This window comes from Siniperca chuatsi, linkage group LG8 (genome assembly GCF_020085105.1).
Source record: "Siniperca chuatsi isolate FFG_IHB_CAS linkage group LG8, ASM2008510v1, whole genome shotgun sequence".
NCBI classification, from domain to species: domain Eukaryota; kingdom Metazoa; phylum Chordata; class Actinopteri; order Centrarchiformes; family Sinipercidae; genus Siniperca; species Siniperca chuatsi.
In genome coordinates this window covers 17,759,860-17,787,572 of record NC_058049.1, presented here as the reverse complement: position 1 = coordinate 17,787,572, position 27,713 = coordinate 17,759,860, and the positions used below count along the sequence as shown (strand labels likewise).

Genomic DNA, 27,713 nt, shown 5'->3' with positions numbered 1-27,713 from the left:
ATATCACAGAAAACCCTTATCTATATTATTTTATTTCATTTTATTTAAGGAACAAATGCATGTGGCATCATGTTGTTTAAAATAATAATTAATTGTACTGTATATGTTAAACATACATATACAGTGCAAATACAAGTACACATGAAACTATACAAAACACGACCAGTAAATGTAATTAATATTTCATTTCTATTATTTTTCATCATTAATACTATACTATCATTAATAGTAGTAGTAGTAGTAGTACTGTTGTTGTTGATTGTGACCACTAGGAGGTGCTACACTGCCACAAACTCCTCATTGCAGTGCAGTGGGGAGGCTACCATAGTGAATACTTGGTAGTACTATAATTCCTATCAGTAAAAAAGTTGATATTTACATTAATTTATCAACCATTCAAATACCACAAACAAAGTACCCCAGGACCATGAAGCACTGAGTTATCAGAGTTTAGGATAGATAGATACTGTGGAATATAATTTCCCTCTATAAATATGTAGAACTGTGGCTTCTATTTTGGTGAATATAAGGCATCATAACCTTTTCATACTGTGATATTTATGGCTGTGTATTTTTGCATTTAGGCTGTGAGTTCTTTGGACACAAATAAAGACATGTCAATACTGGTCAAATTATGCTCTGGCATACACAAATAAGTTGACTTCATCATGTATTACTGGAACCGTGTAAATCAAGAATGTTTTTTGGTCTCACAGGAGTTTTAAATACAGACATTGATTTCACATAATAACAGTTTCCAACTGAAAGGCCATGCAGGGGAACAAAGTAACACACACGTTGTCTATTTGAAAAACACACCTCCATGTTTGTTCATGATTTATACAAGATAAGATACATCATACAGTATATACAAAATCTCAACATTAAAATATCAAAAGAGATAATAATACAAATATTTATTTTTATTTCTATAAAAACCTGCATCTTATTATATAAAATACACCAGCTTCTTCAGACCAGCTCTAAGCCTCAAGTCAGCTATTAGGTGTTTCTTGTGAAAGGTGATATTTATAAATTGGGCTGTGAGGTTATTTTGAAAGAGATGCATGTGCCAAGCATGTATAGGTTACCTAAGTAAACTAATGCCTCCGTGCCTGTAAAAGTATGCAGTATGTGCAAGGACCTTTTGTGTGCTGAAGTCTGTGTGCACATGTGTGCATACATGTAAGAGTTTGTTAAGGATTTGTTACTCTGGTGTGCCCCTATCAGCGTACAGATCAAATGCGTATGTTGTTGACAATGAGCAAACCATAACAAGTCTCATACAGATCTTTGAGGGGACACATTTGTCACGTATGTTGTTCTCAGTGTTTCTATTCTGCATCCACGACAATTTATAAAAATCACTTTTTATCTAAACACATTCAAAGTGTTATCTCAAACATTAATAGCTGTCCAGCGCTCTGCTACAGTCAGACTTCCCTTTATCGTCATTAAAATACACCCAGAGGAGTGTACACTGTAATACTAATGGGCATCAAAGGTAATGCACCAAGTCTTAAATTTCCACAATTTGACTGTGACAAACACACAAATCCTTTGCATTATCAAGGAAATGCTCAAGATGCAGCAACATTTCTCAGTCCAGCAGTGATAACGTGAGAGTCCCAGTTGAATACTGGCAGTTACTGGAGTCTCATACAGCTGTGTGGTACGCATTCAGCCTGTTCCTCCAGCTCAGGGCAGGGTGTACCGGCATTGGCCGGCCGCAAGAGGATGTAACGTGTGCGGTGGCGGACACCGCCTCTGGAGCAGGGACCCAGACACAAACCCCAGGATGACCAGAGAGACACTTCACAGTCCAGTGGTGTCGCTGAATCAAGGGGGAAAGAAATGTGAGAAAAATACAGGGCTGGCATTAGCATGTGCTTGTAGCATCTGCAAGTTATGTAGAACTGTTTAAGTGGGGCTGTAGGGCCAAAGTCCTGGAACTGGGACCATATTATAAATTTGATGTCATACAAATCAATGTAATAGCATTGATGTGTGTTTTCCATGTGTCTGTACTATCCCATTAATTTATAATCATCATCAATAATGTTTGGCCCTTCCAGGTAAAATGTTTGGGCACCGTTGATGTAGGGAGTCCTGTGGTCTTACCTGAGAAGCGCTGGGGACTGATAGAGTTTGGCAGAATATGATTGGACATTGGGGTTTGACGGTCAGGTGATCTGCTCTGTCGAGTGATCTTTATGCTGGCAATAGGTGGAAGCTCCTTTAAGCGTGGATAGTAGAAGGAGTTGGCTGGATGGTTCGGCATCTGCGATGTGATCTGAACAAGTCAGCAAAGAACAGTCAGGTGTAATTCACCATGAGAGCCAGCAGTTTTTAACAAAAGTTCAAATGCACAATAGCCCACTTTAAAACACATGCTGGGAAAGGATAGATGCAAGAGAGACCCTTTTTACTCAAATCACCTCAGGTCAGACATGAAGGCCACCAAGCAATAATTTAAGTGGAGACAGCTAAGAATAACGTCCCATACCCATGATCCTAACATATTTTAAGAATAAGATGAGGGCCATCCCACTGGCTTTGTTTTTGGAATTAATGGATGAATGACTAAATTAATGAGTCATTGTATGAACAAATGATGGTTTTTGTACTTGTGAACATTGCAAGAGGTCACCTTTGTGATGTTTTCTGCGGGGCTGGTGGGGAAGTTGGGAGAGGAGAAAGTGAATCCACTGTCTGTCCCTGCATCATAAGGTTGGAGGTCAATGGTCACTTCCTGTTTCCACCGACTGCCCTCGCAAAGGTTTAGGCTGTCCGCACCGACGAACCAGTCGGGGCTGGGGATCATCTTCACCATCAGGGACAGCTGTCAATCAGAGAGAGAGAATGCAGTTAGTTCAAACTTTACTGTCCAAAAGGGAAATTTAGTTTACAGTTAAGACAGACTATAGACAGAGCAATAAAAAAGCACAATTAGATGTACTCTTACAGACCAAATTTACTTGATAAGATCAGTTATTTATTAATCAATAAAGTAGATGGCTCATAAATCGCAAGCATGACTGAAATAGAGAGGAGCAAGGCCGTTAAGTTCTTTAAAATTAAGCGGATGGTCTTTGTAGCCATGCTAGTGGCGTGGCTCTAAGAATGGTCTGGCCGCCGGTCAGTCTGCCACGTTGGTCCACAGTGAACTATCTCAAAAATGACTGGATGGATTCCCATGAAATTTGTTACACACATTCATGTCCTTCTCAGGATGAATTGTAGTAACTTTGGTGATCCTTTAACTTTTCATCTAGCACCATCATGCAATACTTTGCTTTATGACCAAATACCTGCAAAACTAATAGCATTCCCATAAGCTTCAGCTGTACTTTGTGTTAAGTGCTAATTCTCAAATTGTAAACATTATACCTGCTAAATATCAGCATGTTACCATTGGCATTTAGCATGTGCCAAAGTACAGCCTCACAGAGCTACTAGCATAGCTGTATACTATATATATGGTTTCTTTCTTTGTCTTTTTCTCTCATCATACACCCAATGTATGTCCTGTATGTGAATACTAATATTGCACTGATGAGTTCATGCAGCTTTCTTGTCTTTCTTTGCTTTGTCAGATTGTAACTGTAAATGAAACTACAAAGGAAATGCAATGAAATACTTAATTTTACAAGAAGACGAAAGTTACAATCGATCCTACGGGACCCAGAGAGCTAGAGGAGCAATCTAAGCACAGCTGTGATTATTTTTCTGGTTCCAATCAAACGTCCCACTGCAGCACTCTGGATGAGTACAAGATGACCTACAGCTCTTTGTAGGAGAATAGAAAATAATATCAAAATTAAAAAATAAATAAAATAAAAACAATCAATCAGTCTAAAAAAATTGATTACCCCACCACAGTAACATTGTGTCATACTGCCTCTTGTCTGTTCATATATGTTGTGTGTAGAATAAATTAAGTTCAATTATAAATAATAAGCTGAATAATAGTAAGATAGCAAGGACAATAAATGCAGTAAGCATAACATCAAACACACACACACACACACACACACACACACACACACACAGCTGATGTCAGGATTTATAAACTTTGTAACTTATATATGCAGGGACTGGGGACTGCATGTGTGCGCATGCATGCACCCACTCAGTTTCCTGTGCAGGGTTAGACAGTGTCTCCTGTGTGATGGATGTTTCCTGAGAGCTGGTGACCTCATACAGGAAGTGGCCCAGGGGTCAGCACACGCTGAGGTGGCAGACGCCCAGAAAACGGCACATTTGAAAACGCCTCCTCACTTTCGGCCCAATATTTGAAGAGCTGGGCTTAGCTGCTAAAGCTCAAGGTAGGATGGGTGGGCTTGGACAGCTTTTGGATAGCTAAGAAAGGGTGGCCTGGAGTCGGATAGAGTGCTGCTGGATGGAAGAGTGCTGGAACAGACATCAAACCAGTTCACCAGGCAGAGCAGAGCACTCAGGACAGGAGGAAGGTAGTGTCAGCATGACACATGGGGTCTGTTTCTTGCCTGTGACGCACGGCAAGAAACAGAGAAACCAAATCAGAAGCAGCTCTGTTGCTTTTCAGAATCCTCCACTGATCTCCTTCCTTCCTTTCTTCCCTCCTCTGCTGACATCCCTCCCTCCTCTCAAACTGTTTTTTCCAAGAAGCCCCATCCTGTTATATCCATTGGGCCACTCAGCAAGGACGTCTACTAAGGGGTATCCCTCGTCACTGGCTTGATCATTCCGTGTTTGCAATATACAGGCCAGGAAGTGTTTCTAGAGCACAGACAGTTACTCAAAGCTACCATGATCCCTCTCACTTTTTCTCCATCACAGCAAATCTTCCCCAGAGAAAATGAGTTGTCCTAGAAAACCAGTCCAGTAGCGCAAGCACCTTAACGCTCAGTTGTGGTTGTTGTCCCATTTTCTGTGGTGCCACTGATCTTACAAAAGACTGAATCTTTAAGAATAATGCCAGTTGGATCCTGAATGGTACTTGTTTGGATTTATGCCTGTTTTGAATTACACATTTAACAGCAATAGCAGGAGGCTCATGAATATTGGGATAGGAATCATATGTGTTTGGGATTGTTGGGGCATTGCGTATGATTGTTTGGGTTTGTGGGGAAGAGAAAAAGGATGGGATTTATAAACGAGTGTGCGAGAGAGAGAAACAGACCGACAGAAATGCAGAATAACAGATTAAGCTGTCAACAGATTCACATCGTTCAGTCTGTCATTGTCACATTCAGCACAAACACGCAATAGTCATACAATGTTTTTTTTGTTCTGTTTGCTGATCTGAAAACAGACGGACCCATTTAAAAGAAGGCACAGACATCATGTACCTAGACGACAAGCTGTATGGCTGCTGTCCATGACAAGTACTTACCAAAGATGCCCTCCGACAGCGTTGTTAATGATTTTTAAGGTCCCCCGGGTTCAGGCAGTGGAATAACCAATAAACAAATGTAGGTCACCAGACTTTCATACAGGCACACACCTATTTCTAAAAACCCCAGTAAATGTCCGCCCTTCCTCTTCACCTCTTTCTCTCTCATTCATCAGCTACATATGCGTTACACATAAAGGAATACATTTCTAGTTTTAACTCTGACACATTTGTCCACAGTGTCGTACCTCATTCCTACCTCAAATCCTTTGCCTTTGCTTAAGCCCTAGGCCTAAATTTAGCCCAAGCCTCCAAAAAAAGATACCAACCATGACCTTCGATCCCAAACTCACTCACTATTCAGCAGCTGTGGTACCCTGAAGTCCAGCGATGAGCAAAGTTGTACCAGCCAAACAGCAGTCCACAGTTATCAGCCCATTTATCAACCATAAATATGCGGTAAAATGCAAGCTAATAGGCTTCAGCAATCTGAGTTTGCCTCATCAAATGGGTATCTTCCACAGTTTTAGTGTAAAATGTCCTCTTTGTGTTTCCCTGGACAATGTTTCCATGGTGTGCTGCAGTAGTAATACAAAGAGGGAAATTTTCACTAAAAAATATCCTTGGAAAATATCCTCTTGATTTGGCTAACTCAGACTGCTGAAGCCTCATATTAGCTTTGGCTGAACGTTAGAATGCAGTTTTGCGCGAAACAAGGACTGTAAATTCTATCTGCCATCTCCTCTGCTGTCACGCAAAGGAAGAGATCACTTAAAGGCTGGTATGGTGAGAAAGAATGATTACAGCAACCAATAACTCTCTCAGTGTACATATGAGCATGTGAGAATATTGAATTACGGTATACTAAATAAGATTTGAACCTATCATTTACCTTTATCCTTAAAGGAATAGTTTGACCTTTTGGGGAATATACTTCATTTGCTTACTTGCTGAGAGTTAGATGAGAAAATCGAAACCATTTAGGCGACATATCTAGATGTTAAATATTGAGCTAGAGCCTGCAGGCGGTTAGCTTAGCATAAAGATTGGAAACAGGGGTAAACAGCTAGCCAGGTTCTGTCTAAAGGTAACAAAATCTACCTACTAGCAGCTATAAAACTCACTAATTAACAAATTATATCTTGTTTATTTATTGTGTACAAAAACCAAAGTGTGAAAATGATGAGTTGTAGTTTTACCTGGGTTATAGTTACGCTAAGCTAAGCTAACCAGCTGTTGGCTGTAGCTTCGTATTTACCGTACAGACATGAGAGGGGTATCAATCTTCTTATCTAACTCTCGGCAAGAAAATAAATATTTGTTTCCCAAATTGTCTCTTCCTCTTACTAAACTTCATCCTGGGTCCCTCATTCTGAGCTCACAAGAGTTCAGTGGGACAGGCAGCAGACCGCGCAGGATGGATGTGGGCGTTTGTGGCTGCAGGGCTTCAGCACTTGGGCTAAACATAGTCTGATTGGATAGTGGAAAGAAGTGGTGAAGTGTTTGGTCAGAGCGGATGGACGACGTTATGTGGAGGCCTGGGTCACCAGATGACTGAATAGACTTAGTCAAACAGATGGTTTGTGTGACTTACTGTGTCTGAGCATGTGTGTGCTTTTGTGAATGAGTATTGCTTCTACTTAAGTTTTATTTGTGCCTACCAGTGAGCACCGGGACTGCATGAGCAACTCTGTGGAGCTGTGCCCGATGCCGTTAGGGATGCCGGCCGTTCGGTACATGGCGCCGACTGCGCGTCTCTTCCTCGCCTCCTTGGCCGCCTTCATCAGCTCCACCGTCACCCCGAGTTCAGAGAAGTTCTGCACCCCTGCACTGGCTGGAGCACCCTCCTCCCACAGCCGAAAATGACGATTATGGCTGACCGCTTAAGGGAGAAAAGAAACACAAGAAATAGGAGAATACAGGAGTAAGATGCTTATTCACTTGAATGCATATCAATGTCAATGAAGTACCACAGAGCCTCAGCCAGATGGTGAGATCATTTCCACCATGCCTGTGGAGCCTGTATGTATTTCTATGGCTGCCTCCTACTTCCTGCAATTAAACAGATCGTTCTGATGGAATTGCCCACATGCATGTCTTTGGCATTGTTTCATGGTTATAGTTACATCTTTTCCCCGTCTATCACTGATAAAACCACAGCACAGGCTGGAGCTGCCAGGAGATAGGTCAGAATCTCAGAGTCAGCAGCCAGATGGTGGGCAAATTTTGTTTTGCTTTTTTACAATTTTGAAAACCCTTATTGATACTTTTTCATACCCTTTAGGCCAACAGAACCATTTACTTCACATTCTCATATTTAGTTCTGGTTATCTATGAAATCTGTGGAGAATCAAGAGACCGATTTAGGTTAAACTGAGTGTACCGCAGGTTCTGGAGCTCCGTATTGAAACCCACAGAGCCACTGGCCTGGGCCAGTGGTTTTAAGGGCAGAGTAAGGTTAGCCAGAAACACGCTGACAAATGCTCTGATGGTTCTGCCTTACCTCACTTTTCAGAGCTGCATACAGGCACACGCACACAACTGTGCATTTACACTTAAACACTCTTGACACATGTATTAACACACACGCCGCACTGAGCCACACACACAACTTGCCCAGCACACTTCGCACACTATCTTGTTTCTCCCCAAACTGCCATTACTTATGCACTTAATTGCATTTCCATCCTAACAAATTTCCCACAAGCGTCAAGACCTTGAAACTCGATAACACATCACGTTTAAGCCCCACCAAGACGTTCAAACCCATTTCCACCCTTCCTAAATTGCTTGTGTTTTTTCTGTGGCCATGACAAACTCCATTCCCTCTTCCCTCTGGCAGTGTCCTTGGTCCCTTGCCCCCAGGTCTCCACAATAAAGCAACACAAAACCATCTCAGGCCCCCAAACCCCTCTACAGGTTATGCTTTTCTTTGTACTGTAACAAACTCCATTTCCAACTTGTTGTCCCCTACCAGCAGACTGTCAGCCCATTGAGCCCCCCCCGTCCACCGGTACCCACGGACATTTAATGCTATTATGGGTGTGTCAGAATCTCTGGTGCCTGTCTCTATATGGAGTAAGTAGGCCATCACCCTCTGGCAGGGCAGCAGGGCAGCAGGGCACCAGTGGGAGTCACTGTCAGCCGTGGCAGACAAAGCCACGGCTGACAGTGATGCACAAGAGCAGTCCAACACATACACATACATGCACACACATGTACAAACATCTGCCATCCAGCCCATGCTCTATGGCTTGGGGGGAAAAGCAGAATAGAGGGGCCTGAAATGCTTCTTCTTCTCCTCCTCCTGGCTCTGAGGTAAGCAGTCTGACCCCACCACACATACTATCATCACCCACCTTCACCAGCCCCAAAACCTTTACTCCTGTGTTTACCGCCAACACTGTGGTAAACCAGCGGAAACGTGGGAAGGAGTGTAGGATTGAGTTGAAGAAATAGAGAAATATTAAAGATATGGCAAGACAGAAGTTAGAGAAACAGAGAGTAAATCCCCATCTGGTAGCATTTAGACTGTCTTTCTTATTGCTCTCTGCTTCTTGCTGCTTTGCTCATTACCATCTCTCACCCTGTGTATGTGTCATATGTGTATTCTGACAATGAGTCCTTAAACCTCTGATACATGAAGTGAAGTCTCTTTTTGTCTAACCAGTGTCCCTTCATCTCACTGTGGTCACCATCTCTGTCCCTGATTCATCTCCTCTTTAACACAAAAACTATGCATGGGTACATTTTGACTAAGGGAGGTAAACTAATAACCCTCGACTCCTCGCTGCTGTTGCAAGTCTGAAATAATAGTCAAAATTCAATGGATTATCAGTCATCAGGGGGGACATTTTCCATAAGAAATGGCTGATTTTCTAATAACCACTTTCTTTGTTCCTAGCAGTCTTTCTCACCTATGAGTTTGGACCACTGTGCAGGGGGCCGAAATAGTGGATACTGCTTGGGGAAGGCCTGTGGGCTCCAGTGACCAGTAAAGACCAGGATGTAGGAAGCAGGACCCTTGGCTGTGCACTCTGTCCCATTGAGTGGTCGCAGAGGCCCAGCAAAAGTGAGGCAAAGCTTCAGAAGTACAACGAGTAGCTGCTGCAGCCAACCGCAGGTCAGGTGCTCTGATGACATCATCTGGAAGAAATGGAGAAATAAAAAATGGTTTTGTAAGTATTCCTCACCCATGGTAGAAATGTATCAGCTTTACATATGGTTGGGTTCCCTGCACAACCACCAATAACGATGAGTGTAAAAAGTTTTGTGGCACATTTTAAAGATGAAGTCTCGCAGAATTACTTTGGCATGTAATCTTTGTCCATCAGCAAGCAAATGAAAGGATCTTAACATGAACATTTCAGAAACCAAACCGCAACAATCCTGGAAAATAAGTATATATCACAACACATCCATCTTTTCTAAAAACAAAGCTTATTGAACCCCTTGACCCTGGAGCCTTCGATTAAAAAATAAAAATAAAAAAAATCCTCCCATTCCCCTGGGCTGGGTCGACTGTGTGTTGGTCCACAGCCAATCTGTGGCTACACAGCAAAACGGTTAACATTCAACGCTGTCACTGTAATGTCTGCCACAGAAGCTGGCCTAAAATAAAACAACACAGATGACATCTCTGAGGACATGCAAGTCCTGTCTGCTCTGCTGCTCTACTGACCTCACCGACTGACCATCCACTGACCACCGGCTGCTGAGTCAGACTCGCTCTATTAAGAGAGGCAGAGAGGGGAGGAGGGCACGTGAATGATAATTGCTCAAAACACATCTCAGCCTTACATTTCATTGGCTGAAGAGTTGAGTTTTTGCTCGCTGACACTGCTGCCAGCGGGTGTTTGTGCATTTCTTACAAAGCTCCAGGAGATGTAAATCAGATCCATGCTACTTGTCTTCTCTCTGCACCAGTCCTCTCTCCTCTCCTTACCTTCGAACACACATCCATCCATCTCATCCTCCTCTCCACCTTCTACACCCATACTCTCATCCCATCTCTGCTCTCCAACCCAGCTGTCTGTTTCTAATGGTGGCAGAATTAAAGTGGTTCCAGTGGTTCCAGTTCGTTGTACAACCTGCATATTTCATGGTCGAGTGGAGTGAGACTCAGACTCAGTCATTTCAAGTGATGAATCTTTCGTGATAGAATAATGAATACATTTTGCAACATATAACTATACATTAGCTATAGATTTAGGTTACTTTGTGCGGTGGTGTTTCATGTAACGTGATCTATGGTAATCTCAGGAAATTGCTAGCTAGCTTTAGGTAATCCTTTTTTCCCTAATCATTTAATAATTATAGGGGCCCTATATTGCAACACTTGCCGTAAAATGACATTTCAATCATCAGTACACTATAAGACATTAGGTAAATATTTACATTTTATTCCGATTATATAGTACAGTACAGTACATTGTAGGGATGATATTAAAACCCACAGCGCTCGACATTAGACAGACAGCTACAGTAAAAGTTGACGTTAGCTAACGTTAGTGTTAGCGTAGTGTTGACCTAACACAAAGTGTTTTCTTGCTGAAAACAAATCTCATAGCGGATTATAAAAAACAGCTGAGCGCCACACAGCAACAGTGGCTACAGGGAGAAAGGACGACTGTATGATCATGTCAGTATTTTCAGATTTTTATATTAACGTGAGTACCGTAGCTGTTGAGCTCAATGAGCTGGCTAGGGCATAATAGGGCTAACGTTAAACTGCTATATGAGATGACACCCTCAATAACTATTAATAATAAATAGTTCTGAACTTTAATTTACCTTCGACATGACACAATGGTAATATATTGGGATCCCACGTCCACTCCGTTCTTAAAGAAGAACGACTTTTCACTTTTCTTTTCATAAATAGACCAGTCCACCACCGGCTCGGATGGACCAGTGACAATCAAGTTGCCCTGCATAAACTTGTACAGGCCCCGGGCCATCGGTTATGTCAGACCCTGGCCCACTTCTAAATCCCCTCTGATACGCATCTTCGTTATAACTTCACATTGTTTGAGGGAACTATAACGTCAGGTAACTGGATGGAACCGTCACTAACGTGGCTCCTTAGGGATTGAAGCTGTTATTTTTCTAATTTTGATAATCTAACCGGTGACAACACATTAGTTAAGGTTGTAAGGACTATGGCTATCAGTAGTTGTTGTTTATTTTGTTTAAATATGCAGAACTGTAATTTTATGGGTTGTTGTTCAGACGATTGAGCTAAGACAGCTAATATGTGCTAACATCAGTGTCCATTTTCTCCACACTAATTGTCAACTACACTACGTGATACCAACGTCGTTATACTATTGGCTCACAAGCCTCGTAGAACCAGGAACCAAACGTCTGACATCACACACAGAGATAAACAAAACATTAATTTTGGACCCGTCAAAAGTTTTTAAATGATTAATTAATTTTATTTTTTTTAGAAAAAGTGATGCTTTTATTCCTCACCTTTCTAAAAGCTATGTGGATGTTTTTTTAATTTAATATTTGTCTACATAAAAATGTTATCAATATAACCTTTTAAAATATTCCTGAAAACCACCAAAAGAAATTTGGCACTGGGGTGACAGTTTTAATGTTTCTAAAAAAAAAAAAAGATGTGATATGTGATGAAAGTGATATGTCTTTGTCCAATGTGCAGTTCTGAGGACACTTTCACTGAATGTACTTCTTTAAAATTCTTTAAATACTTTGGGCAAAAATGCACTGCAAAAGAAAAGGGATGTTATTTCATTTACTTATTTTTTTTGGCAGATGTTTTAACTTTGAGTTTATGACTTGATGAATTTTTCTGTTTGTCTGTTACAGAAAGAGAGAATGATGTTTCGTTCCTGCGGCCTTGTGTGGCGTTTCTATGGGTTACTATACTATAACTAAACCTCCAAGCAGCTGCAGAATGCAGACAGTTAAATCTGCGCAAGTCGACCAGCACACAAACACACACACACACACCACAGACACACATAACACTCATGTCCTGCTGCACATTGTCCCTGAAGTCTATTTCCAGAGGTCAGATAGTATTACTCTGGCAATATAGCTGCAAAACTCCAACTCTGACACTTTTCTGACCGCAGCCTTATATGTCACTGAGTGTTTTATCAATTCCCTGTCTCCATTAAATGTATATTAACCACTGCACAGTTTAACAGCCAGCCATAAAAATACCTCGAGTGTGGAGACACACAGAGCCTAGCTTTGATCTCACTGCTCAGTCATCTGATCATCTCACTGGCTGCAACTTTGCTGCTCTGTAGGAGGCAGATAAAGCTCCAGGTTGAGTTGCTTAACTATGCAATGATTTCCAAAAAGTAGCGTTCTTTTGGAAAAATTAATATTATTTTCAGACTGATAATAAGCAGTTTTTGACGCTTGTGATCGAGCTCTGTGTGCTCGGGTTAATGGAAGTTCACCACCTGGAGATGGAGGTTTTTCACATCGCTATGTGATCTTAACAGCTACTGTCCCATTTGCCCAGTCCACTATGTTTAGTATAGGCTGTTGCAAAGATTTGCATCTTTTTCTGTCTCTTTTAGGCACACATTCACACACATTCCAGGAAGGAAGATAAACATTTTTAACTGGAAATTCACAGCAAGTGATTTGGTGCACACTGAACATTTCCAAAATGATTTGTTTCTGATATGCTGTAAGGGCAGTCTGTTAGTGGCTGTCATGATCTCTGTTGCTATAAAGACCATTAATGAGATGACCCTAATATACACTGAGACTTTGGTCCAGTAGACCCTTGGACCTTCCCTCTGAACTTGTCACCCTGACACTATAACACACTAAAGAGACATTTCTTGAATTCCTACACTGACACACTGAACCTTTTCAGGCAACACACACACAGAGACCTTCTATCAGCTGATGTCTGCTGCTGCACCTGAAAACATATACAGTAATAATAATAGACTGTATGGTATTTATTGATGCATACAGAGGCACATGATTATTTTCAGTCGATATAAGGTTTACACTCTCACACCACAGACCTGTTCTCATCAGTCAACATAGACAGACACAGCAGTTTGTCTGTCAGGCACAAGACACAATAAAACAAGGGGATGTGGCGTGGAGCCAAATGTAGCGGCTGCTGCCCCATGGGCACCTTCACTGTGTAATTACAGCAGACTCATGCAGAGATAATACACACATCCAGCTCAGCTCATATACACAGGCATGCAGGTATGCACGCACAAGCACAGATTTGTGCACACAGCAGGAGGTATGTTCATTTTTAACAAGGGGATGGTGGGGAGGTAATTTGCTGTTTTCCCTAAGATTTTTCTCAAAAAATCTTTTGTTGCGGGGCCATGGTGGATTCAGCTGTTCAGCAGCAGAAAAGAGATGCATCACTCTGTCTTGAATAACCCTTTTTGAACACTCCTGTATAATGTGCACATATCTGTACATACCATTTCACCTTCATGCATATACACAAAAACACAGACAGATAGAAGCACTGGGCCAGGTGTGAATCACAACAGGAGGTCAGAAACTGGACTGTTTCTCATGCAGGCGGAGGCGAAATCATGACGGTGTAGGCAGCAGTTCAGACAGAGAGAAAAGTGAGGAGGAAATGCAGATTTGCCTGAAGTACTTAACTAAAGCCACATTTCCAGCAGAGGAGTGAGGATGGACAGTGCATCTATGTAGCTGTATATTGTATATAAATTGCACCAATGAAGGTGATGCAAAAGTACAAATATATGCAAAGATTTGTGTGAACTCAGTGGCAATATATTTGTGTGCAAAAAAAAAAACGTCCATTACAAAATATGCAATTCCAACAACAAAAGACATCTGAACACATTATTCTTGCACAAACATAGATTCAGTAATGGAAAATACATTTACCTTTTCTGAGGTACAATTTTGTGGTACTTGTACTTTACATGAGTATTTCCATTTGATGCTACTGTATACTTCTGCTCCACTATACGCCAGAGGAAAATCCTGTGCTTTTTACACACAACGCTGACAGCTGTAGTTAGTTTGCAAAATAAGATTCTACATATAAACACGTGATATATTTCTAAAACTATATAGATGAAATCACTCAAAAGTATTCAAGAAGTTCAAACCGGCTCCTCCTTGAACTTTAAAATGCTGCTCACATGTTAATGCATTAGTCTTAATAATCCCATAACATATTTCACACAGTGTAATAATATAACACTGCATAATTAGCAACTTTTACTTTTGATACTTTATGTATATTTTGCTGGCAATAATTCTATAATACATTTTTATAATAATATACATTTACTTAAGCAACATTTTGAATGCATAACTTTTACTTGTAATGGAGTATTTTTGCACTGTTACTTTGACTTTAAATAAGGGCTCTGAACATTTCTTCCTCCACTGCATGCATTTACTCAAAAATACTACATCTTCCAGGTAAAGAAACAAGCTTACTGGATTTCATATGGCGAAAAAAAAAAGCATTCACTCTTGCATTCGTACTCTCAGACTCTCGTGCGGAGAATGAATGGATCCTCAGTGATCAGTGTGTGTCCTACCTGTGTGGATCAGTCAGTCAGTGACAGAGAGAAGCTGCAGCAGAATCACACAGTTGGGACCTCAGAGTGGATAAAGCTCCACTCACTCACTTCTTCTCTCTTTCTCTCCACCGTAACCCGCTGTCTGGTGCAGCCTTATCAGCCTTTATCCCTCTGTCCTCTGTCTTTATCTCTCTTTCCAAAATTCTCTCCTCCTCCCTTCACTCTCGCATTGTATCTCCTCATATTACCCTCCTCTCTCTCTCTCGCTTTCTCTTGCTGCCTCTCGCTTTCTCCTCCCCCTACCTCTCCTTGTATGGAAAGGCAGTTAACAGCCTCACTCCGCTCTTCCACTATCCCTCTCTTCTCTCCCTCTATCTTTCTCTCGTCTTTCCCTCTAGTCTTTCAGTGGCTGTGTAAACTCAGCAACCTCATTGCTGACAAGGTAATCAACACCACATTGGCCTCTCTTAACATACACCACTCAGCATTGTGTATTTTCTTACCACTGTTCTTCAGTGAACACTGTCAGACTTGAGAGGTGTAGGTTGCTGAATAATGGCAGTAAAATAGAAGGAGAAATGTGGAATAGGGCTTACGCATAGACATGCAACCTGGATAACAGACGTCTGGACAAAAGTACAGGCTTTTATTTCTGCAGTTAATTTACTGATTGGACATCGCAGAGAATCAAAGGGTTTTAAATGGTTGCCGTCTTTTTTTCCCCTTTCAAATAGTTTGTCTGTCCTGTGGCTGATCCAGCAGTGATCTCAGCTGAGGAACCCCTTTTCCTCGGGTCAGGGTATGTGTGTGTGTGTCAGAGACGTGTGGTCACCAGTTCCCACAGCTGGTACACACATGGACAACCAGGGAGGTTTCTGTTACTGGCAGCCACTCAACATGTCAAGGCTCAAGCTAAATGAGACTGTGTTAGCTTGTGAGAGCGTGTGAAATATCTAGGAACTTTTGTTACTTTCCTGGTTATTATCCATGGCTATGATGCAACAAAGCAGTCAGCCTATATTTCATCGAACAATCTACTTCTACACACACACGCATACACACCCTGGTCAGGGTTGCGATCTAATGTGGATTGGGCACAGCTATTCGTTAGATCAGCACTATCAACTCGACCTGGCCAACATCAGCCAGACTCAAAAGACAAACTCTGCGATTGGACTTTTAAACCGACTCAGCCACGTCACTGTATGGCTCGCCTGTGAGCCTTCCAGGAATGAGTGGAGACGAAGAGGAGCAGACAGAGAAAGAGGAGAAGTGGGGTTAGATGTGGATCAGGTAACAATTTGGACTTTGTGTCTTGCAGTCATAAATAATCAAATTAACAATTACACCCTCTGCCCATTTGTTTCTTGCTTTCTTCTTTCATTCCTCTCCATCTCTTTCCTCCCTTTTTGTCTCCAAAACAGTTACTATTATCTACTAGTTATTTATCTATCTATCATCCATCTGTCTGTCTGTCTCTGCAGTTGAAAGTAGGTTACGGGAAAAACCCAGACTTTCCTGCTACTGCCCGCTGATTAATGACAATGAACTCAGCATCCAGATTGACTCACGTTAATGTGAAACGTCATTGACACATTGTCAAATACACAGGTGTGCGTACGTGTGAGCGCACAGTGCACACACAAAATCCTTCAAAATGTGAACTCGCACATACGGCAATGGACATTTAGACCCACACCTGTGCCAGCAAACCTATGCGGGAATTGATGATTATTTTGATTACTAGAACACAGATGTCCAAAGTTAAGTTACAGTTAAACCACACTCTGCAGCACACACACACAACATAGCATTAGGACACCAGATACAGCAGCAGAATGGCTGCAGGTTGCCTGACTGACGCAAATCTCCAAGATAGCTGAAAGTTTTCTTCTTGTCAATCACGTGCTCACGTCAGTGTTACACGAGCCAAGTGAGTGAAGCAATGAGAGGAAAACCATGAGCTAATCACAGAGCGTTGGGTTGGGGCCATACTAGCTCCAGTGTCTCAGCTTCACTGCCGCAAACCCTCCAGACCCCTAAGACAGACAGATAGACACGAGGAAAGAGCAGCATTAGGAACAGATGGATAATATTGACAGCGTGTATTGTGTTCCAATATTATGTAAGAAGGGTACGGGAAAATAAATACAGACAGTTTAATAATGTGTGGTGGGTTAGACGCTTTTTGACATTTCAAAGATTAAGGCTGGTGTATTCAATATTTTTCATATTGTCAACAAATCTCAGTAAAAGACCAAAACCAACAATTTGTTAGTCCATCTCTCAATCAAGGGGCATAGATTTGGTTTCAACATTGGGGGAACGCATACTAAGCCTGGGGGTCAAACACTTCACTTCCTGCATTCTGGTGAATTTGTATGCACCAATTTGCACCTTTTCTGCATCAATTTATGGTGGAAATGTCTTTATTTATGTAAAGATAAACACAAAATCCAGGTGTGCTGTGACAATTCAAAATATAATGGAATATAATGCAGTAAGGCTCTCAGGCATGCAAGCTTTAATTGTGGGCAGGCAACATTACCTTAAGATTAGTTAGCAAACTTGCAAACAAAACTTCTGAAAGTAAACTCGAAAAACATTACCTAGTAGCTCATTAGCTGCCATCACAACTCATAACTTGGTCTTGAGACTTTTTGAGAAAAAAATGTCCTAATATCAGACCTCCTTTTCCCTTCTGGCTCCTCTATGGTTATCAACTGTGCATAGTTGCTTATTCTTCTTTCCATTTTATGGAAGATTGCAACCATTGAGTTTCAGGTTGCATACTGCCACCACCTGCTTCACAGGATGCATTGTTGTGTCTATGAGTCTAGCGGTTCGTCAACATCATAATAATAACTTTAATAATATTAACTTTATTTGTGTAGCACGTTTCATGCAAAGATGCAGCCCAAAGTCACAAGACATATCATAACAATAAAAAGCAAAGGCAATAGAAAGGGGAAAAAAGCAAACAAAGTTTGATAAATGATACCAGCAATGTCAACTCAAATTAAAAGCCAAAAAAGATGGGTCTTTAATTTATTTTTAAAAATACCAAGGGTGTTTGCTGTCCTGAGATCCAAGGGGAGGGAGTTCCACAGTTTAGGGCCATAAAAACAGAAAGCAGTCTCACCAGATTCCTTGTGGGAACTTCTAAAAGAAAGGCAGCAGTGTCCTGAATTATCTGTAATTTTTTAGGGAGACCAGTAAAAAGAGAGTTGCAGTAATCTAAGCGACTAGTGATAAAAGCATGTTTCAGCATTTCAGCATCGTTCTGAGTTAAAAATTGTGAAAATTTTGGCAATGTTCCTCCAAATTATATTTTTGTGACCTTGTTAAAATGGCCAATAAAATTAAGATAAGAGTCTAAAACCACTCCCAGATCAGTAACATGTATTTTTGATTTGCTTGGACAGGCTAGTGAGCACTGATTCAAGTCTCTGCCTTTCTGCTTTTGGACCAATGAGTAGAATTTCCGTTTTCTGCTCATTTCTATTAGAACATTTTTACTCATTCAAATGTTAATGTCAGTGAGACAGTTAAAAACATTTAAGGTACTGTGGTTGTCTGGCGAAACAGAGATGTAATGTTGTGTATCATCAGCATAACAGTGACACTGACAGCATAAAAGTCCTCTGCTACTTTTATGTTTTTATTGGGGGGGACAAATGCACATATTGAAATCTATGGCTATGTTCTCAATACCTTCTGATGCCTCTTCCCTGTCTGTGGCACTCAGCTCAAAGCTCATTTGTATATCCTGACAACGTAAATCTTTAACAAGACTATTCTACACTTGATGAAAAGTCAGGATCACCAAAATGATTGCAAATCATCCAATAGTTTTTTCAATTTGGACCAAAGTGGTGGACCATTGACTGACCAATCAACTTCAGAGTCACGCCACTAACATGACTAAAAACACAAATATATATTTTAGGCTCAGTAATTTCCTAAACCAGCTGGGTACTGTAGTTTTTAGCAAACATTACTCAAATAGGACATATAATAGTGTGTGGGTTGGGGACTATTTTGAGCTGTGAATTAATACACATTTGGTGCTTGAGTGAGTATTAACAGCACAGCTGGGATTTGATGACACTAAGAAAAATACAGAATATATCTTATATTCTAAGTCAATAAGTTGTTAGTGCTGGTCAAATAAAACACTTATCACTTATCTTAAAGATGCAGTATCTTTTAAAAAGGAAAACAAAGCTAGTGCTGTCTGACGGTGATGCAACATCTGAGTCATTCAGTGGCTGGAATAATATTTAATCATTCCAAAGACTACCGAAGGCAAATATTTATCCACTCGGCTTTGGGGTTGGTAGTACGATCCCTCCAAGTGGGATAAGTCATCTGTCTGGAGACTAATTCATCACACAGACATGCATGCACAAGCATGCACATATACTAATGTTCTCTCTCTCTCTCTCACACACACACACACACACACACACACATCCTGATCTGTCAAAATGCTCTTCTTTCTCACCATCAAGGCGCAAAATTTTACTTTGTTGATGTTCTTATCTCTGGACCTCAGTTTCTTGCATGACCTTTGAACAACTTCGAGTTGTTTTCTTCTTTTTGTGACCCACTCACTAAAACCAATAGAAGTTATTGAAGCAGGATGACCCAGTTTACAGAGCAGTACTGAAGGTACTGACCCAGCAGCAGTACAGGAACCAGTACTCCCATTTTACTGGTTTCACCGTTATATTCCCAGACCTCATGAAATCTGAGGCTTTCAAGCCCGTGCCCCCCCCCCCGCTCCTCCTCTTGAACTAAACAAACAAATAAAAAAATCTGACTGCCCAGCATGGGAGCTGACAGATAAAATATACCACTGGGTGAGGTGAATGATGCTCAGCTGCACTTTGTTGCACAATCTCAAGTGGGACCTAGGAAGCAATGAACCAAAGCGTGTTTGAAGTATGTGTGAATCAGGTCTGTTAAAATACGCGCATCCTGGGCCTCCTTCAACTACACACACTTGTTTACACATGCTGTTATGTAATATGGCTGTCCCACATTTAGACAGAAACTGGCCAGCACAGTATATAACAGTATGTATACTGGCCTCCAGTTCCATGTAGCCATATTGACAAAAATGTAAAGAATTAGATAATATAAGGAAAGATCAGTGTCATCTCAGCTTTTGGCTGGTCGGTTGGTCCACCACTTTGGTCCAGACTGAAATATCTTGACAACTATTGGATTTATTGCCATTTTGTACAAACATTCATGGTCTCCAGAGGATGAATCCTACTGACTTTGGTGATCCTCTGTCTCTTCCTCTAGCGCCACCATGAGGTGGACATTTGTGTTGCCATGATATTTGGTACACACATTCATGTCCAGTGATGAATTGCGATAACTAATTGTGACCCCTTAACTTTTCATCTAGCGCCATCATCAGGCTTTCAAGTTTTCATTTGTCCAATACTTTGGTTTATGACCAAATATTTGAAAAACTAATAACATTCACATTCACAAATAACATCAGTGCTATTTAGCAAATGTTAGCATGCTACCATGCTAAACTAAAATGGTAAATACGGTTACCATTAAACCTGCTAAACATCATCATGTTAGCATTGTTGTTGTGAGCATGTTAGCATGCTAACATTAGCATTTAGTTAAAAGTCTCAAAGCTAGCATGGCTGTAGACTCTTAGTCTTGTTAGGAGGATGGATGGTATAAAAACACATAAATAACCTGAAATTGTTCACAGAAGATTTTCTTTCCACCACATGATAAAATATTGACTGTCCTTGACATTTTAGTTAGCATACTTACTGACATGAGTCAGTAAGTATGCTTAACATATATGGTCCAAATCAGGATGATCCAAACTTCTTTGGTAACATTTTTCTAAAGGTTATATGTTCCCCCACTGAGTTTATAGCTGGAGGAGACTTTAATCTGGTTTTGGATTCAGGCAAAGATCTCCTCTATAGCCAAACCATTATCTTTTGCAGCTAGGGCTCTGAAAAAAGAAATCCCAGATCTTAATTAGTAGACATGTGGAGGGAGAGACACAAATCAAGTTATGAATAGGCCATTCTTTTTACTCGTGTCCATAAAAGTGACTCTAGGATTGATTTTTTTTTTTATTCATGCTGGGAGAGAATACCTGTGAGCACCTCCTCTGCTCCGCATTGCTAAGCAAGATACTAATGATAATTCTAAATGGTGGAGGTTTACCAGTCATTTAATTAATGACCAAAATTATGTAAAACTAATTCATGATCAAATCGACTCATTTCTTGAAACAAATAAAGGGTCCCCCTCACAATCTATCATTTGAGAAGCTCTGATGGCATAGATTAGGGGAATCACTATTAGATATTCCTCACTGAAAAAGAGACAGCCAATCCAAAAAGAACTCTTTAGAATCTGAAATGAATTAATTAATTGATTAATTAGCGCTTTGTGCACTCGTGATTGAGCCTTTAGCCATCACAATAAAATCACACCCCTCAGGGATTAGGGTTGGGGGGAGGACTATGTAATCTCCTTATATGCAGATAACATATTATTATTTAAACTCCTCCCTGCCAGCTCTCAAGGACTTGTTTTGTTTCACACCTATAATGTAATATCAGGATATAAAGTTAATATCCAGCAAAGCATAGCCTTGCCTCTCAACCTCATTAATAATTTTTCACTTAGCTTTGAGCATTTCAGGGTAAAAAATTATTTAGACAGATGGATGCAGTATTTATTTCAAACTCTCTCCATCCAAATATCAACATCCTTTTTTAGGACATGTTGAAGTATGATCTCCAAGGTTTATTTGGAGGGGGGGAGACAAACAGAATTAAAATCACTATATAATCCTTATCAACAAAGAGGGCTGAAGCTTCCAAATTTCCCGCTCTATTACTGGGCAGCCCAAATTAGATCCATCTGGATTTGGCTAAATTATTTTGACAACCCTCCTTCTTGGAAGCAGATAGAGCAGTGTTACCCAGATGTGGTTCTACTGCTAGGAATCCCTTTTATTAAGAGATATCACACTTTAAAAACACAAGGGACACAAGTCTTAAAGCATGATTCATTAAAAAGGACTTAATTGCTACCGGCAATAAATGTACTGCCATGACATGGAAGAATGATGTCCCACCCTCCACCTCCATGAGGTTTAATTTTAAAAGAAACCCATCCCTTTTTGAGAAATATTACAGTGACTTTAGGAAATATTTGGAGAACACATCATACTCAGTAACGTAAGATCCCCATGGGTGCGACAGCAGACAATACCTTCGCACCTGAGGCCAGGTATGAATTTGAGATATTAGATAAAACTTTGTGAGGCGGGAAATACCACATTAAACTTTGTACCTGTTGAATATAAGTAAATAAGTTATATTTAAATGTTTAATTATCTATTTATTCATTAGCATTGTTTTTAGTTTGTCCCCATTGTACTCTATTTATGATTATAAATATTACTATTAATATCATTTCAGGTGGTTGGAGGGAGGGAGAAGAGGTGAACATGGGAGGGCTGTGAAATTAAAAAAATGTCTTAAACTGCCAGCGGTGGAGTTGCATCATGGGTAATATAGATTTTGACAAAGAAGAAGAATGTGTGGAATAAAAAGACATCTAATTGATTTTGATAATTTTTTTAAACTGTCCATCGTGAGTCTGACAATGTTATAGGTGTGCAAAGCTAAATCAGTGGAGTATTCATGTAACATTTGTGACATACTGACAAAGCAAAATGCTGCTTAGTGCCAGTTATAGGGCTTAAAAAATAATTGTACATTGGCATAAGAAAAATTAAAACATGGAGTCAACAAACAAATAAACACAATCCATCTTAACTTTCCATGATGGACTCCATGTCACCCTAACTCGCAATGCTGCCAGCCTATGGCCAGTGGGCTCCTAAAGGTGCCTCAAGAGAGAGGACTTCAGCTTTCAGTCCCTTCACTCCATTTTAAGAGCAGGCTCCTGGTTATGTGCATGTGGTAGTAATTTTGGGGCTGATAATCCCCCGCCCTCCTCTGCCCTGTGGGTCTACACAGAAGCCCCCCCTTCCCATACACCCCACCTAGGCTGCCCACTTGTAAAGCTGCCCGTTCTGGCACTGCATAACCCCTCGTTGCCATATAAAAGAGCTGACAAACTGTGGTAGTAAACAATTTTGTTTATGGCAAACTCTGTAAACTCTGCTCTATGTCCTGAAGCTGCTGAGTGCAATCAGTGACACAACATACTGACAACTGGCAGTAATTGTCACCAACTTACTGACCACTATAATCAAGCTCAGAAACTTTTTCAAATGAAATGACCAAAGACAGAGTTAAAGGTTCAGTACACACAGGTTCCTGGGGATCAGAAGATAATTACTGATATTTAGAAAGGTACAAACAAGAGAGCAAATGTTTAATTTTTAAGATTTTATTAAAATACGGTGTGGAGTTTACCATTGGAAGTTACCATCACAAACATGATTGTTTCTAATAAAAAAGTAAACAAAAAACAAAAATAAAGCTTAAGAGCCTAGTTACAGGAGATTTTTTTTGTTGTTGTGTTTTTGTTTGTTTTTGCAGTCTGGTGAAAGAAAAAAAAAATCGATTCACAATGAGAGTGAGTGGAAAAAAAACACGTTCACATGTTGTAAAAATACATTTCCCAATTTTAACATTACACAGTCACTTTCAACATTCATTCATTCATTCCTTGTTAGATGGTTAGATGTCAGTGCCAAAAGAAAGCAAAACAGAAATAAAAATAAAGTTCAGACCTGTGCACAAAGGGGGGACGAGGGTTTCTAAAAACGCAAGAGGCTGTTCTACATTCTGAGGGCGGTAACGACAGGGACACGAGACAGAGGCGACTGCTGGAGGATATGTGTGCGTTTGAACCCTGAGAGAAAAAGTGACCGATTCTTAATTTTCTGCTTTTTTTTGGACAGACCACACCAGTGTCTGCTATGCTCCCCCTCCCTTCCCCAGCCCCACTATGGCTCTGGCTGCACTGTGAAAGACGCTATTAGAGCCCCAGAGTGGTGGTGGTGGGCAGGGGGTGCATTCTCACACCCAAGAGTGAAATATCAGCTGTGGCTTTGTGAGCATACAAACTGTGCTTATCTGTTAGCCTACGCACATACACACTGCCGGGCTGACTAGAAATATTGAAAATAAAATGAAAAAAAAAAAAAAACATCTTATGAGTGCACAGTAATCATTCACACTGGAGTTATGTCTTTGAGCCAAAAACAAACTGTCTACACAAGGCTAAATGTGGTTCATCACTGAAAAAGAAATGCAAGGTGCTGCAGATTTAGGCCTGCCGGGGTGTGAGGAGCTTTTTGCGAAGTGGCCTCGATTGAGGCCTGTTCTTTTCGACTGGGTGTGTCTCCTGACTTTACCTGCTGTGGTCAACTGTATTAAGGCAGTGAGTGGTTCCATGGCGACTTTCTATAACAGCTACTTTTACAGGGAGAGAATAAGTAAGGCCCAGAGGATATCAGCTGGAAAGGACAGTTGGGATAAGACAAATAAAATAAAAAGAAATTAAAGAATTATATTAAAAGAAACACCAGGAGAGGGATCTTTTGTTTTCTTTGAAATGTTTCAGTACAACATGTAGAACACAGACAGCATATCCATAAAAATTAAATCCTACAATAAAACAGAATGGTTTTCTTAACAGTGCACTGCTGAACTGAAAAAAATATATATAATCATCAACAGCAAAATTTAAGATTACTATTATGCTCATAATCCAAACTATGGGGGTTATTTTTAAAAAATATATACTCATCACATGACAGAGGAGCCTGGCATCTCTGGACACAGACATGCTCCATGTCTCTCATAGACTCTGAGGGGAAAATGTACATCACTGGAAACTGACCACGACAAAAATGGCAACTCGGGTTGAAAACACTCTGAGGGGGAAAAGGCTGGGGAGCAGAGGGAAACAGCAAGATGACACAAATTCTTTAAGCCAATAGTATTTCCCCTAAAAAAATACCTCACATGCACTATAGATAGAGCAGCCTGACAATGACGGGGGGGGGGCAAAAACAAAACTGCATCTACTACTACTGTTCTACAAAAAGAAAACAAGCAGACCATGGCGACCGCCTTTTGTTTTTTCCTTATTTTTCTTTAGCCAGTAAGATGGAAGTCGAAACACATCAATTACAGTCTGAAGTCTAAGAATGGGAAAGCGTTGCTTTCCACAGTGAGGAAATAAAAAGGTAAAGGCAAAGATACGCGTTGGTTTTGAAGCCTGAGTATTCAGTGATCTATAGCGAACCTAAATAGATTTTGTCAATTTATTTCATGGGGAAATGTTTTTTTAATTTTTATTGTATCATTACTGCTACAATTTCACAACCCTTCTGGTAAAGAATAGTAAAGAAGTATCTAGAAAATCTGTACAAAAAATAAAAAGGGTATGCACGGTACATTCAATATCTGTTACTGAGGTACTAGAAAGGTGTTCCCTTGACACCAGGGCAACAGCGTTAAAGAGTTACTCCTAGGGACTATTCCTTTGGAAAGACAATAGCTTGTTATCATAACAGGGTGAGGGAACATACAAACACACACACAAACCCTCACACACACACACACGCATGTACACGTACACACACACACACACACACACACACCACTGTCAATAACAAAGCCAGCATGCAATAACACTGTCCCGTTGCTCCTACAGGGAATCTAAACTCTACTGTCCCCTCACGCTTAAAGGAATTGGTGGATGCATACTGGTTCATGAGCAGATGTGTAGGGTGGGCCATGACAGTGGGAGAGGAGTGGAGGGTGAGTGCAGGGTAGTGGTGGTGGGGTGCAGTGAGATCTTATTAAACAATAAGGCGGTAGTCGATCCCGGGTCACCCATCCTGTGTTCTGAATGACGGCAGTGTGTGATCATGTTCTTCATCACTACAGCTAACCTATAACTGTCCATCTGTTTGGCTGAAATGAGCTGCGTGCAACTCTCTCAGCTCTGAGCAGTCAGAGAGTGCCCTCTGCTGGCGAGGCCTCTGGTATGCTGTTTTTCCAGCAAGAAAAAGCTGCTGCGTTTTATTCTGTGTGGGCACCAGGTGTAAAGACCTCACACATAGCACTCTGGCTGCTGGCGTGAGATGGAAATTAAAGCCTAGGCGCTCTCTGATATGACGCTCTGAGCTATTATCTCATGACAAAACAATCCATGAGGGGCAAAGCATGTGTAAATAAAGGGGGGACAGTCCTAAAACTAGACAGTCGCAGCAGTAAAAAGGTGACAAAGGATCTGGGGTATCACTATCTGAAGTATGAGCTGAGTAGATAAAATACACTTTGACAGTCTGAGAGCTCCACACTGACAGCATTATGGATCCCTCTGCTGAGCAAGCTGACGACAGTGCCAGGGAGAGCCCAAGGGCCAAACTGGGCTGAGGGGTAGCGAGATGCCTGATGGAGAGGACAGGATGTACTGTTTGTGATTCTGTCTGGTTTACTTTAGTACACATTTTCCCCCATCTCAAGAAAGGTGGAGGGGGGAGAAAAAAAAGAAAAGAAGAAGAAGAGAGCAGTAACATGAGCCATTAATGTACAAAGGAGGGCTTCAACCTTTCTGCCTCTGTGCCTCTACTGGTCAGTCGGAGGAACTGCGGGAGACAGCAGACTGTAAAGCCCCATGTCAGAAATGCTTTTTTTTTGTGTTTTTTTTTTTAAACAATCAAACATTAACACCTAGAACCACAACAGATCAACTTTCCATTAAAACAACAGCCAACTAAGGATATAAACCAATCCAATCATTGAATCCTTGAGAACACAGTTATTGCTGACGTGGGGGAGTGAAGGGGAGAGGGGATGGTGGGTGAATGGGTGAGATGAGGACGAAGATGGAGGGATGTGTGTGTTCTTGGGGTGTGGATGGGATGGGGCTAGCTGTGGATAAGTCACTCCTGGGCTGGTTATGTGATCTGAGAAACAAGACCGTGTAGATCCACATCAGGTCAAACTGGCGCTGCCGATGTACTGGAGGGTCGGGCTGTGTCTGATGCTGGGAGGTGGAGGTGGGGGTTGGTTTCCAGATGTGACGGAATGTGCTGGCGGCGGCAGGAGGGGCTATTGGTCGGAGGGGATGTCTCTGTCGGCTTCAGCCTTAGTAGGCTGCCCCGGGGAGGGGGCGTGAGGGGGGTGGGAGACGGGGGCGATGCCGTGCGCCAGGGTTCCTGAAACCAGGCTTTCAACCCCTGCGCCAGCTCCGGGGAGACCCCCTGCTGCTGCAACACTGATCAGACCTGGAGGAAATCTGACACACAGATGCAAAAAAAAACAAAAAAACAACAAAACAAACAAAAAAAAAAATCATATGACAGCTGCTCTGGTAAAAAAAAAAACCTTTAAAAGATTCTTACTACATCCAGATCCATGTTCAGCCTCATAACCCCCGCCTGATGTGTAATCCCTGTCCATCTTCTGCATCCACTCCTCTCACCTGTAAGTGGCTCCATTAAGTTCTGGGTGAACAGTAGCTGCCTCCATGCTGGGCCACTGAGAGGCTGCCATCAGATACTCCTTATTAACGCAGTTCTTCAGACTGTCAGGGATACGCCCTAGAGGAGGGAAAACAGTCCATTACTCTTTCATACAGGTTGTCTGATGAAAAACAGTGGTCAACATTCTGCTTTAGGGCTGTACCCGAATCAGAATTTTCCAAGCCAACTCTGAGTCGCCAGTTTAGGATTTTTTTCCCCCAGCCTAAACTGGCAACTCAGAGTTGGCTTGGAAAATTCTGATTTG

The 27,713-nt window shown here is 41.3% G+C and overlaps 2 protein-coding genes across 7 annotated transcripts in view; both read right to left on the bottom strand.

Moving 5' to 3' along the window:
* Window positions 1–33: 33 nt before the first annotated feature.
* On the bottom strand, window positions 34–15,460 carry spon2a (spondin 2a, extracellular matrix protein). 3 transcript variants are annotated; one of them, XM_044206123.1, is made up of 7 exons: window positions 11,171–11,492; window positions 10,059–10,107; window positions 9,295–9,523; window positions 7,039–7,259; window positions 2,651–2,842; window positions 2,122–2,293; window positions 34–1,834 (listed from the first exon to the last, which is right to left on the bottom strand). In XM_044206123.1, the coding sequence occupies exons 1-7, from the start codon at window positions 11,335–11,337 to the stop codon at window positions 1,647–1,649; spliced, it is 1,218 nt and encodes a 405-aa protein (XP_044062058.1). In that variant the 5' UTR covers window positions 11,338–11,492; the 3' UTR covers window positions 34–1,646. The 3 variants fall into 3 exon arrangements, with proteins under 3 accessions (XP_044062058.1, XP_044062060.1, XP_044062059.1); XM_044206125.1 differs by lacking the exons at window positions 10,059–10,107; window positions 11,171–11,492 and adding an exon at window positions 14,938–15,460; XM_044206124.1 differs by lacking the exon at window positions 10,059–10,107 and having other exon boundaries at window positions 11,171–11,308.
* A 7,873-nt stretch (window positions 15,461–23,333) lies between these two features.
* ctbp1 (C-terminal binding protein 1) overlaps window positions 23,334–27,713 on the bottom strand; it is a 19,385-nt gene continuing 15,005 nt past the window's right edge. For all 4 annotated transcript variants that reach the window (XM_044205480.1, XM_044205482.1, XM_044205481.1 and 1 more), the window contains 2 exons: window positions 27,409–27,526; window positions 23,334–27,222 (listed from right to left, as the gene is read on the bottom strand). In XM_044205480.1, the coding sequence (XP_044061415.1) occupies window positions 27,036–27,222; window positions 27,409–27,526 (305 nt within the window). In that variant the 3' untranslated portion in view covers window positions 23,334–27,035. The remainder of the gene's footprint in view (window positions 27,223–27,408; window positions 27,527–27,713) is intronic.

Bases quoted from the DNA above. Each gene is read 5' to 3' on its own strand.
- spon2a (XM_044206123.1), bottom strand. From the start codon at position 11,337: ATGGCCCGGGGCCTGTACAAGTTTATGCAGGGCAACTTGATTGTCACT. The intron at 2,294-2,650 runs GTGACCTCTTGC...TGACTTGTTCAG, and splicing joins CCGCAGAAAACATCACAAAG to ATCACATCGCAGATGCCGAA. The intron at 1,835-2,121 runs GTAAGACCACAG...CCCTTGATTCAG, and splicing joins CAGTCCCCAGCGCTTCTCAG to CGACACCACTGGACTGTGAA.